Below are 14131 nucleotides of genomic sequence, written 5' to 3' on the forward strand. Positions count from 1 at the left end.
AAACAAAGGCAAAGGAAATAAAAACATTACCTGATCACTGAATGTTCTTTCCAGTGACTGCTGTCAAGTTAAGGCATTTGCAGTCCTGTCCGCAGTATGCACTGTAAGCTCATAATCATTGGTTTAATTCAAGTAAAATTAAGGGTAAGATATTATCTTTAAAAAGGGGGAAAAATCCACTAACCATCAAAGAACTTTGTCCTCAAAAGTATTATTCTGTGAAATATCTAGAGAAAATATTATACTTAGTATCAGTCTTATAATAATGAGCCAAATAAAGAGAAATATCTAACAAGGGTAATTAGGCCATAAACGTGTATTTTAAAATGATAGAGCTAGAGAACACAGAAGCACATTTGATGGGGCAATTTCCATTAAATACTAGAGTTTATGTAGCCACATTTTGTAAATCTAAAAACCCATCTAATATAAATAAAAATAAAGCAGAAGTTTAGAAAGAAATAGTTTCCCTCACATGGATTTTCTAAGATCCAGGAAGCATTGAGAACATCTACAGGTTTTGTGGGTTGTTACTTTGTCTGTATTTAGGATCCAGAGGTGAAAGCAAGCTGGATCATGATATCAGATTGGTAAACCTGTGCTTCTTTTCAGAGTGTGGTAGAGACACAGTTTAAAAGGAGATGATGAATATTTGAAAAAATTCCACTTGTATGAGAGCTCTGAGAGATTAGCTCAGGAACTAGAGTCTGTTTGAGATGGTTTTAATGCTTTGCTGCTGCTGCTAAGTCACTCCAGTCGTGTCCGACTCTGCGACCCCATAGACGGCAGCCCACCAGGCTCCCCTGTCCCTGGGATTCTCCAGGCAAGAGCACTGGAGTGGGTTGCCATTGCCTTCTCCAATGCATGAAAGTGAAGAGTGAAAATGAAGTCGCTCAGTCGTGTCCGACTCTTCACAACCCCATGGACTGCAGCCTACTAGGCTCCTCCACCCATGTGATTGTCCAGGCAAGAGTACTGGGGTGGGGTGCCATTGCCTTCTCCGTTTTAATGCCGTATATGACAGTTTAACAGCTTAATATTTTTTTCCCCACCAATCATGATTCTGTTACCTTTTTATTGTTATGATTGGAAAAACAGTCTTTTATGCTCCTTTAAAATGAATATTAAGTATTTTAAAGACAAATCTGAGTTATCAGAAGCATGCTTTATAAACTTATTGCTTTTGTAAGCTGAAGACCACCATTTTGTTCCTCAGAGGATGACTTACTGGATACACAGCCAAAGGTTTTGGGAGTGACTTCCATCAACTCACATTCAGCATTTTCCAAGGACATAAACAAAATATATTTTACTGAATAGGACAATGAAAGATTAGAAGCTTGTTAGAACCATTTTAGTTAAATAGCTAACAACTTTTTTATATTGGAGGAGATTCCTTAATGTGGTCAGCAAAACCTGGAAAAGAAAAACCTAAATATTTATGTAAATAAATAAATTCACTCAAGATAATGCTACAACTCAAAATAAAATCACAGTCCTTACATCCTTTCAAGTTCTCTAGTCCAAATTAAAAAAAACTCAGTCCATGCATCTTTTCTATCTCATCACTTGGCATGCATATCACAGATTTGAACGGTTTTGGTTATTTTTGCAGATATATGATTAGGATGTAAAAATTCATTATGTAAATACTCTCAGTAAACCAGAAAAACTCTTTAGATAAGTAATATTCTGTATACATATATATATACATATATATATGTACATATATATATATAAAACTTGGAAAAACACATTATTCAATGTAAAACTTTAGTTGAATTTAGAAGAGTTCAATAGTAACTTTCAAATGAAAGGATTTTTTTTTTCTATGTTTAAGAGATAAAAACAGAAAGTGAAGGAAATTAAGACCCACAGCATTTTATCCTAATTTGGTTATGAAGGGAACTACTAGAGTCCAAGATTTACCAAAATACAAATGCTGTCAGCTTTATCCACAGGTCTACAGAGGTGTTGGTACCTTCTCTTACAGGATATTTCTCACCTCTTTTTCCCACTTAGAGGTAGAAACTGCAGCAGGAACGTCTTCAGCTGGACAGATTTCAAAATGAATTTTTACAACCCAGATGATGGACTGGTATATTTCAAAAGTGAACTCATGAGGTTTATAAACAACTTTCTCTTGCTCTCTCTTTTGTTTTTCTTCACTAGCTACATCATAATGGAGGAATAACATTTTAAAAATTTTGAATAGGCACTTACTGGAATTACAGTTAATCCTGATACAATCTAGATGGGGAAGAATAGATGAAAAATGAAAATTTATCCTTCAAGGTAATAGCTGCAGACATCCAATAAAATCACAGTCCACCCTTCCGGGGACAGACACATGCAAATATGGCCACTCCATATCATTTATTCTTTACATACTTCTAGAACCCAGATTCTTTGTTATAAAGCTTCACCATTGGAAACAACGGGAGAAGAATTTTTTTTAAAAAAATGGCCAAATCAAACAAAGCTACATGGTGACAAATCTAAGTGAAATAAAGAACTGTTAACTGTCAAAGATGCTTGGCTTAGACTGGCTGCAGCTTTCTCCCCATCTGTGAAAGAACAAATCATTGTTTTCAATTTAATTAAAAAGTGCTCCGTCACAATGGGGAACAGTGCAAGCTCAGCTAGGCTCAGACATCTTGGACCTCCAAAATCTATTATCCCGCAAAGGCCAACAGAATGCTTTAGAATTGTGGTGGTCAAATGGAGAGCTAGTTGAAATTATTCTCATTTCACTCTAATGTATTTATTATCATTGTTGCTGCTGTTCTTATTATTACTTGCTTGGACAAAAAAAGGTAACAGCCAGACATTAGCTGGATTCCAAGCCTTGTATTAATTGGAGAAGGAAATAAACACTTTGTTTCCTTTAGAACCTCTAGTGGTAAGGAGTAGTGTCATTCCGGGGAGCACACAGGCCTATTCCTCTGTTAGGAGCTAACTATGTTATCTCTATGTAATAAGTTTCATGGTTATTACTGCTATTGACTTTTCTTTTCTTAAACTTTCTTCTTACATAAAAGCAGATTCCCCAAGAATGGAATATTTGATCTGAATAGCATAGATTATAATTATAAGGGTTATCTTTAAAGGACCATGTGGGGTGTTTCATGTTTATTCTATATGTAGATAAATATTTGTTGGATTTGGTTGTTGTATTTAATGCCTTTGGGGAACATGAAAAATACAAACCTAGATTCTGTTTCCATATAGCTGAGTTTGTCATGTGTCGTCAACCGCATCAGAAAAGTGGTTGCAAACAGCCAAGGATCAGCATCTACACAACTCTTTCCACAGAATGCTTTGCTGTTAGAAAATTCCCATGAGTGTGTTCACCTCCTGCGGCTAACAGCCCCTTTACTGAAACTAGGCAATTTTGATGGGCTTGTAGTAACCTATCATGTCACTAGAGGGAACTCTAACAGAAGAGTAAAAAAGTATTATGTGTTCTTCGGTAAAAAGAAAAACAACCTTATTATTTGACTTTTTAACTTACTATTAATTGAATGCAATTGTATGCAAGAAACTACTAATGAAATAATTTTATATTTTATGAGCTGCTATTCTGCCCAGCACAGTCTGATATACGTGGGGTTTTCACAAATGCCACACCTCATCACATTTTGCTACACTTTTTGTGAATCTATGTAGTCTTCAATTTTATTTTTCTCTTTCTGCTTATTCATTATTGTGTGTGTTCAGTACTTCCAGGAAATACAGTAAAACCTCATTAATTTGTACTCCTATTATTTGGAGTTAATTATAATATTGAAACTTATTGGGCAGAACATTTGTAATTCTTCATTCCCTATGACCAGAGATTGTCTGAGAAAAATGAAACAAATTGTGAAAGGCCAAGTTTGGAAAGAAAACTGATTTCAAGTCACTGATGGAGCAACTTCTGTGAAACAATGTGCTAATTATGGATAATTCTTAACCACCCATTAACATTAGCCTTGTAAGACCTTTCCTTAAGATTTTTTGAGCTACTAATTTGTGTTTTTGAATGTATTTGAAAACAAACATGCTTACATTTTTTTTGTCTACAGTTCATACTTTTTCTTAATTCAGCCTGATTTTCCCCTAGATTTTATCCAGTTTGGTGAGGTTTTACTGTAGTGATTCTTTCTGAATGCTACAATTAAGCAGGAAAGCATTATTTTTCTGTGGAAGAGTCTGTGTTTTTAGTGTTCTCATGGCTGCTTGCTAAGGGCCGCAGACTTTGGGCATTGAAGGGTTGTGGATTGTTGTTTGATAGCAAAATATCACCACACAGTATTTCCAAACAGAAAAGATGGGATACCACGAAGGTAACTGTTCAAAGGAGAAGCCCAAGGATAGATAAAGAGCAACTGTTGATCTAGATCACAAACTAGATATTTGACATTTTGTAGCATGTGCTATCCAAGTCAAAGTTGGTGGATTTTTATTTTATCTGAAAGGATTTTATCTATAACCAATCAGAATGTCAGTCAATGTAAAAATAGGAAATTCAGTCTGAGCCATCATCAAGTGTAATAATTTGTATTTTCAATTAACCTCATTAATGCACATGGCTTCTCTTTTAAGAACCCTCAGTGGAAGGAACCACAAAACAGTAAATTATGATAAACAATATAAAAACAATAAAAAGATGTCCCCAAAACCTAAATGAATTTAAATAATGGAGATGAGACTATTAAGTGTTTTAACTTTCCATGGCAAACAGGCTACTCGATAAATGTTTGCAGGCAAAACTAAACAAAAGGTGAGAAGTGTTAGTTCAATGGGGGAAGGCGAGTTGTTACCTAGGTTGACCGTCAGTTTCACACGCCCTGCGTCCAGCTCCAGGCGGAGGGTGTCTGCTGAGTCTCTGGAGGTGGTTGCCATGAGGATACCATATGCACGCTGGGATCGAAACCGCAAGGACACATCCTCAGCCTCCGTGTGCATTACCACCGGGAGCTGGATTTTCATAAACATACTCCCATCATAGCTCAGAACCGTTGCTTCTACAGTTGGGAAATAAACATAAAAGCTCTGCGTCAGTTTAGTACATAAAAACTTTGAAAAGGAAAAGCATGACCTATTAAAGGTTTCCATATAGAAGACAAGATACAAATTCGGCTCATCTTCTTCCAAAATGAGCAAATTTTTTTTTTTTTTTTAACTGGAAAGAGAAGTCACAGGTGAAGAATCTGTTAAAGTCTAAAAACAGAAGTGGCTGCACTTCCCTTTCTGTACCTAAAACAACTTCTATCTATAGGATTCATCATGTAGGATTATCCATGTTCATGGATGCATATCTTTTCTCAAGAGCAGAGTTTATATTGTGTGTGTGTGTGTGTGTGTGTGTGCGCGCGCAACCATAATGCAAGCCTGGCTTGAAGTACTAGCTACTATTTATGCTTATTTCTATATGGCTAGGCCACTGATCAGCTCTGTGAAATTAAACTTGGCTCGAATCCTTCAATTGCAAAATGAGAGAGTGCTACTAGAGCATCTCTAAGGCTTCTTCCTACCTCAAAAGCCCATGATTCTAAGGAAAGTTACTTTTATCATTTTTAAAAAATAATTTGTGCCCTAATACAATCAAAAAAGAAACACTACAATTATGACTTAAATACAGGAATCAAGTCAACACTTTTCCAAAGGTGCTGTTCAGAAACTGAAGAAAAATTGGTATTACCAAACAACAGGTAATACATGTTCTGAGTCACTGGGGTGAACAAGGTAATTCATTTTCACAAAGACACAAACTGTAACTTCATATTAAAGTTCATTTGCAGATAAGGGGTAACTTAAAGCATTACCTGTAAGCACCACCCTGGTGTCCTGAAAAAATTAAGCTGTCGCCAAAAAGTCAATAACTGAGGATGGGGGTGGGAGTGAATAGCTTGTATGGGTGTGTGCTACTAAAGAAAAGTAGATGGCTTTAATGGAGAAGTTGCTTAATTTTGCATGAAACACAAAGAGAGGCAAAGAGCAAAACTGTTGATCTCAAACTGACTGCCTTAAGAAATAGTCAGCACCCCTTCATGTTAAACACCATATGGTTGTGGAACACTGTGAAACAAGTATGAATTATGTTGCTTTTTCATGGGTTCTGATAACTCAGGATACCATTTAATAAAAGAAAAATTACCTGAAATTAAAACCAGCTAGGAAGTTCTCAGTCTCTTGCCTATTGACAGTAATTAACTTTAGTGATACAACCATGCCTATTATTAAGATTATATTTTGGAGCTGTGGTTTTTGCAAGATTATCTTCTCAAAATCAGGAAAATCAAGTATTGCTTCTAACAGACTTCAATCACTAGGTATCATCTCAGGTTTGAATGCACATCCAGAAGCAGTAAGGGTTCCAGAGCTCCCTGCTTAGGACCGTTCTCTTCTCTCTACCTCTTAAGGGATCTGGGTCAACTCACATGCTCACTCCCTTAATACTTATAGACAGCCCTGACTTCTCTCCTGAGCTCCCTCAAACATCCATCAGCCATTGCTTATTTGACATCTCCAATTTGAATAAGATATACACACCAATAATGAACAAATTCTCCTGCTCCAATGAACATGCTCCTGCTCCAGCGTTTTCCATCTCTGTAAATGGCTTAACACCATTACTCAGATCTTAACCTTTCTGCTTTCTTTCTTACCCTCTCTGCCATGTCCAATCTGTTTGCAAATCTGCAAGTCTTGTAGGCTCTAATTCCAATCCACCTTCTGAATCAATCAGTTTGTGCCAATGCAGTGCATCAGACTCTGCTCCCATGTCTCACGTAGATCAGTAAGGATAGCTCCCTCAATGGCCTCCCTACTTCTACTATTTCTCCCTACACATAGTGGCCAAGCTAAACTTTTAAAGAAGCCAATCTGATCATATCACTTCATTACTTCATCTAGGCACATCCACCCCGCCCACCCCTAATCCTTCACCTCCCTACCCTTCATCAATAGATTCCCACCACTGTAGTTCAAATAAAATCTGTATTCCTTGTATTAACCTACAACATTTTGTGTGAATCAGCCCCAGTCCATCTCTCAACCTCAGCTTTTAGCATGTCCTCCCTTGTTTAGTAAATTCCAGCCACACTGATTTCATCTCTCATTCAAGTATTTGCACTTGAGGCACGTTCTGTCTTAACAGGTTTCCACCCCAGATCTTTATATGGCTGGTTCCTTCAGCATTCAGATTTCTGGTCAAATGTACTCCAGACATACCTGTTGCAAGCACTCGTTTAGTTCTCCCTCCAGTTATTCTATATCTACCTAGCATTCTTTAAATTACCATTTCTTATTTGTCTGCAATCTGTCCTTGGCCTTTTGTATACATATCATTACAGCAGCGGCTGAGTCCTCTCTCTCATCAGCCAAGTGCACCTGACACACAGCAGAGCCTTGATAAACATTGACCGAATTAACGACTGGACTTGACACTGAAGGTATGTGAAAGAGCTTGTTTCAATTTGGATATCATGTATATGTAAATACTCACTAATGAGATTTAAGTATTTATTCTGTCTATTATAAGTGAATCTAATTTCGGTGATGTATATGAACAAAATATTCCTTAAAGTCTACGTTGGAAGCCACAATAATGTCATAAAAGACATTCTATGAGAGGTGTCTGTTTACCAAAATAGAGGTCTCATGGCTCAGCACTGACCTAAGCACTGAGAAGATAAAATATAATCCCCTTAAAATGTGGTGGTTTTACATCATATCACATATCTACTAATGCATCATATTTTTCCAATAAGGTTTCCCTAAAGAAAATCTAGTAGGATTTGCTCAAAAAATAAAGCACGACTGTGAAGTTGCAAAAAACATTAGGAAAAAAAAAACCAACAAACTGCTTCTAGTATAATCTTAAAGACACTTGATCTCTACCATACCCCTTCCTAATTTACAGCCAATCACTGTCCCTATCTATAAAGCAACATATATTCGAATAAAAATTTAAAAGCCATTATCAATCGTTCAGTTACTTAGGCGTTATATAGATACAAGGGCTAACATACTTTTAGTTTTCTCTTATTTAATCTGCAAATCTAGTCTCTATTATTCAACTATCATTTTTTAAAATTATCTCATTCTTGTATGAAAGATAGCTTAATTTGATTAAAAATTAAGTAGAGGGGACATTCTTTTAGAAATACAGATGACTGACAAGGGATCATAAATATTGTATGAAATCCAATCCCAAGTAAAAAGAAAATCAGCATCATTGGCCTTTAATATTCTCTGAAAAGCTGCAGGAATGAAATAACAGTAAAGTAATAAAACTCGAGTGCCTCTGAGTGCCATTTTAAACAACTCTCAATGTGAAAATAACCTGTTGATAAATGACAAATGAATGCCTAAATGATTCTTCATAATTAGAGTTAACGTTTAATTAGACAAGAAATGGAAAATGTACAAGGTTGTAGTTGAGAGCTGCCAAATAAATGGTAAACAACATTCTGACATTTGAAGGTTATGCTATTTGGCTGCATTCTTTAAACATTAGTAAACTTAATTTACCACTTAGAACACAAAAGAGTTCCTTAAGAAGCTAATTTCAATATAGCACTTCCCAACAAGGGAGAAAAAGTTTCAACTTTGTCTCCTCTGTCTCCTTCCCCCTTGTCGTTAAGTTTGATAAATTTGCTTTTCTGTGTTATTTCTTCTTGGGGTCTAAAGTGTACACCTGTGCTCAGTTTTACCAAAAGGCAGTCACATATTGTGATCAACGATGAAAATCAGACAGGAAGCCAAATTATATTGCTCTGACATCTGTCCCTCCATCTGGTAGAGCTTTAACAAACAACTATAAAGTAGACCTCTGATGATACCATGTACAGACAACCAAAAATATTTTCTGTATGACCAGTCTCCACAAATTTTCAGTTTTATAAAATGTAAAGCAGGAGAGAAGGTGCTGAATTCAATCTATATTCAACTGGACATGATTTCTATGCTACTCTTCTTTATGGGATCAATACACATTCAAGCAAAATACTATTTTCTTATTTGCCTAAGTCAGCAAATACTCTGATCTTTCTTATAAACTCTTTTGCTTACGTAGTGAAGAATGAAGATTTCCTATAATGTGATTGAAACAGCATTCCCCATGAGCACTGTCCAAGGACTTGAACATGCTTCTTTATAAATTAACATTTATTGCTTAATAATTGTAAAACAGAAACTTTGAAAATGCCTTTTTAAAAAAAATTTCAAGAGCTGTCAGTCAACTCTTACATGATCAACAGCCTTATGTGTTCAGAGTATATGTGAAGAACCACAGTCAAAGCACTATCTTTGGAATTGGAAACCCTGAAGGCTGGACATGATCTTGTGTTGACTGAACTAGGGCAGAGCTGGGAACTGGACAGCAGCCAAATTTTGTGGCAGTGAACATGACAAGCATCCCAGTTCACTCTTGTTCTTGGGAGATGCCATAATCTGAGCAAGAAAATTAATTCTGAAAAGCAAAGACTTCTTGCAATACACTGGTTAGTCCAGAAACAGAAAACATACAAAAATGACTATTTTCTCTCCTCAATGCACAACGAACCTGGAGACAAAGAAATCTGAAGAAATTTTCAGCCACTTGTCAGTTAAAAATGTATGTTGAAACCCAGTGATGAAACTTGCTATTAAATTCTCATTTGAAAATCTGCATATGCTTGCCACCCCTCCTTCTAATTAGCAACATATAAATAGCTCCTTTCCCTCATTCTGGTTTAGAGAGCTCTAGAATTTCTCTTCTTATTTCTGCCATATGCAGTAGTGGAATACTGCCACAGGGTGGTACACCATGCATATTTAACTGAAGGCTTTTTGTAATTTGTTTGATAGCTCAGTTATACCCTTTTCTAGCTTCACTTAAGCAGGAGGCATCAGAATAAGTGACAGCTCTCCGAGTGATTAAAATGAAAACAGAGTCTTAAATTACACAGGTCTCCTAATCTCACATTATACTTAACTATGATTTATCTTGCAAGCTTTGTCACTTTGTTGTTGTTGGCTCCTTTGGGCAATTTCTAAAAACTACACTATGCAAACAAATAAATTAGAAGGGGAAATGTACAGAGAATATACACCTTACACATGAAACTACGCACAAACAATTAACCTCTAATGATTATTCACAGGAATTACAATTAGGTACTAGGAGAATGAATGAATCTATGTGATTAAAATATGTATCTACCTAGAGACCTATCTCATTGTAAAATCCAGAACAGTGATAGTATTTTGGTGGGTAATTTAAGATAATCATTAGCTTATTAGGTTATGATTATTGATTGTTACAGTGATTAATGTTATCAATAGAACTGATAAACTGATTTAACCCTCTCATTAACATAAAGCATCAAAGCCACATTTCAACTTTAGATTTTGCCCCCAAAAAACCACTTTTTCTCTAGAAAGTGTCAGCTTAGCTAAATCAAACTATTTCAGGAGTGCAAAGGCAAAACGACTAGATGTGTATGGCTTGAAAAATAGATGGCAGGTTCCTTTAGGCTAATGTCTAAGAGAGCAATGTTATTTGGAACATGAGAGGACAATGGGATAACTCGTCAATATTTTTTCATATTGATTTTTGTTCCATTGTTGAAAATGAGTGGCAATGAGTATAGTGACTAAAGCATTTATTTTAAACTCTTGGGTCGATGAAAAAACATACTTAGACCTATTTGTTCTGCTATTTCTTCCTTTTGACTGGCCTCTAAATGAGCAGTGGCAGCTATCACACTTTACTTTCATTTATCCCTTATTTTCCTTCTAATGGGAGGAGAAAGAAAAAAAAAATGTAGCTTTGCCTTCTGCTAGAGAAGGAAACGGAGGCACCCACTCAGAGCTTCCAGACACAATAAGCCTTAATATCAAATTGGTAAAGAAACCTTCTGTAATCAGTTGGGTCTTAGACCAAGGTAAGTGTCTCTGAAATTAGGGTGCATTTCTGAAAATACTGGTGTAACTTAAATGGTTTGAAATCACCTTACTCTTCAAATTTCAACCTTGAGAAGGTCAACTAAAGTAAAATGAACAGGCTCAGTGTCAGGGAAGTTGCAACTTACAGCTTAGATTTTGCTTTGAATGCTATTTTTGACCTACATATTGGTCAAAAGTATGCTGGATTCATTCGTTTTATTTATTCTTTTACTTTCTAGTGTCTGGAAATTAAAAACTGGGCAAAAGAGACAGTGATTGTCTATGATACATCTTAGGCCCATACCCTCGAGGATGCAAAGGACCTTACTATGTATTCCTGAGATATACTTAAAGGGCCGTGCATTCCCAGAATCAAGCCCTTTGAAAATCAATACAGACTTGTCAGTAAAGCATCTGTGTGGCCACTCTGTTTGCAGAGTTTACTTCCCCAGAGCACATGTTACATTTCAATGGTCATTTAAGGTGTGAGGTCCACATTGAATACGTTTTTCATCTCAGGGGAGCTGGCTGCTCGGATTTTGGAATCGTACCTCTCTCGCAGGACCTGCCAAGATAGCCTGTTCCGGAACAATCGCAGACAAATCTGTTCCATCCATCCCTGCACATGCCGCTGTTTTTGCAGGGGTTGCTAAGGCACGGTTTTGCTGTTTCTCTCGAGCAGGAGGGCTTCACGCCAGCAGTGCTTTGAACTTCAGCCATTTGCCGGATATCTTTGCTCTGGCCATCAATGAACAGATCTCGTATGCAGCCCACGTAGCCGTAGTTGAGCAGGGCAGTCCACACCTCGGTGGGGAAGACGAGGCCAGCCTTATTTTCTGGCAAGCCCCCCAGGTACAACTCATCATCCAGGTCCAGAATCTCACTCTCGCCAGGAGCGGTGTAGGGCGTGCGCAGCGTGTTGACAGAAATGGTACCTGGTGCAAAGACAAGAGAGCACACGGGTCTTTACAGAAGGCAACCTCTTCTGAACACCACCCTTTCTTTCCGCCATCTGCCTGAGGGTGAACCCCTTGAGGGCAGACATTTCTTATTCTTCTTCCTATTCCTGGTGTACTTCCCAGGGAAATGAATAGAAACCTGAGGAATCAAGGAACTTGAAGAATAAGGCAGACTGTGTTTAAAATGGTTGTTATTTCACTTTGGGAATGAAAACCAAAGTGTACAGGCGAGAAGGAGTGTTGTCAGCCTCCATGAATTTAGGGGGAAAAAGAAGGAAAGGAAGGAAGGAAGGAAGGCAGAAAAAGGGAGGGAGGGAAAGCGGGAGAGAACAAGGGAAGAGAAAATGGCATACTTTTCACTCTCTAACAGTTCAGCCAAGATGGCAAGAAAGGAAGACAGGGGAGGGAGGACGGATAAGGGGGTGCTTGTGGGGAGAAGGTGAGGGAGAGGGAGAGAGAGAAAGAAGGAAGAATTGGCATTCTATATCACTCTCTGTAATAAAAGCCAGACTCTCTTTGGTTAGTGTTCGTTTTCAAAGCTGGTATGCATCTGCAAATCAATGAAAGCTTGTGTTGTGTCCCCATCTGTAATAGACTTTATTGTCTTTTTTACAGAATACAATACATTGACAGATTATGGCAAAACCTGACTTCATCACAGTCAGCTGTATGAATCCTGATTAGCCCTTGTGGCCTCAGATACTCACCCATAATATGGGCATACTAATATGACCTACCTCATATGAGTGTTAAACAAAGTAATACAAGTAAAATATCTGATTTGTAGTAAGCACTACATAAATGTATGTACTATGATTCATCACAAGAACCAAGTCAAGTTAGGTGTTTACTTTTTCTTTAAATCAAACTAGTCACTTATTTAAGTCATTTTTTTTTCTTCCTCACTACAGTGTGAGGAGAAAATTACTCTATTAGTTTATAAATATATAGAAACCCGTCTTAAACATGGGATTAAGAGGTAGACATTTACAAGGGATTACTTGACGATTACAGAAAAAATATATATATTTATGGAATCCAGTAAAAGAAGAAATAGGAAAGATAGAAGGCATTTTCCGGATTAAAACTTCCACAGTGTACCACCAGATTACTCAAAAATCCACTAATATTCTATTTCCAGAAAGATCTTTGTAAAAATGCAGGTATGATACCCGAAATGGACACCACACTGACCCATTTCCAGATTATTCCAGCTTTCTTTCTTAGGTCTAGACGATAAAGCAGACTAGAAAGAGTCTAACAAGAGAACGTGGATTAGAAGCCTCAGGGATTTAGGATGTATACACACGGGAGAGGCCTGAAGACAGAAGATGGGGTACAAAATGTGGGGACAGAAAAGAAAAAGGTAACGTGCGTAGGGGGTAAGTGTGCACATGCTAAGTCGCCTTAGCCACAGCTGACTCCTTGTGACCCCATGGACTGTAGCCCACCAGCTTCCTCTGTCCGTGGGGTTTCCCAGGCAAGAACATTGGAGTGGGTTGCCATGCCCTCCTCTAGGGGATCTTCCTGGCCAGGGACCGAACCTGCGTCTCTTATGTCTCCTGCATTGGCAGGCAGGTTCTTCACCACTGGGAAGCAGGAGAGTAGGAAGAGGTGTTTTAGTTTAGCTAGGCCCACTCCAAATGGACCTACGGCCGGCGGTGAATGTGGAACATGCGTCTAAGCACACACGGCTACCGGGGCCTGCGCTGTGCCCAGGGGACCCTCCAATCCCAGCAGAGGTGCGCTCCCCAATGTGAGCAGTGTAATGGGGTCTGCCTTTGTGAGGGAGAAGGGCAATGGAAGCTGCTGACAGAGACTGTGGCAGGCCAAGTCATTAAGAGCGCATTTGTGTCTCTAGACTTCCACAGAAAGAAATGGAAAAGGCTCCTAGGGGAGAAACACTCAGAGGCATTGCTGTTTTGGCCTTCCAAAGAGGGGAGTCTAATAGGGATTTTGGAGGCAGCAAGAGAGGAAAATGGCCAAGTACTCATTTTTACTGTTCACATTTGTGCAGATGTCTAGAAGAAAATTCATTTAGGAATACACGGAGCAGAAAATCCTACTTAGAAAAATATTTTAAAAATCCTTTAGGGGAAATAAAATACATAATTCTGAGAGAATGGTGACACTGTTCTAAACAGAATTTCACCACATGCATTTTTAACTGTCCAAAATGCCCTAATAAGTAAATTAAGACATGATCCCTAACCACAGCAGCAGCTAAAGTAAGTAAGAAAATGATGAGAGTTAAG

The 14131-nt window shown here is 37.8% G+C and overlaps 1 protein-coding gene across 22 annotated transcripts in view; it reads right to left on the reverse strand.

Moving 5' to 3' along the window:
• Window positions 1–14131, reverse strand: part of NRXN1 (neurexin 1) — a 1158212-nt gene that overhangs the window by 627555 nt on the left and 516526 nt on the right. For 16 of the 22 annotated variants that reach the window (XM_070478134.1, XM_070478125.1, XM_070478138.1 and 13 more), the window contains 3 exons: window positions 11469–11852; window positions 4806–5009; window positions 2224–2250 (listed from right to left, as the gene is read on the reverse strand). In XM_070478134.1, the coding sequence (XP_070334235.1) occupies window positions 2224–2250; window positions 4806–5009; window positions 11469–11852 (615 nt within the window). The remainder of the gene's footprint in view (window positions 1–2223; window positions 2251–4805; window positions 5010–11468; window positions 11853–14131) is intronic. The other 6 variants (XM_070478164.1, XM_070478201.1, XM_070478222.1 and 3 more) reach the window with 1 other exon arrangement.

The sequence above is a fragment of the Odocoileus virginianus genome, chromosome 2, assembly GCF_023699985.2.
Source record: "Odocoileus virginianus isolate 20LAN1187 ecotype Illinois chromosome 2, Ovbor_1.2, whole genome shotgun sequence".
In the NCBI taxonomy this organism is placed as follows: domain Eukaryota; kingdom Metazoa; phylum Chordata; class Mammalia; order Artiodactyla; family Cervidae; genus Odocoileus; species Odocoileus virginianus.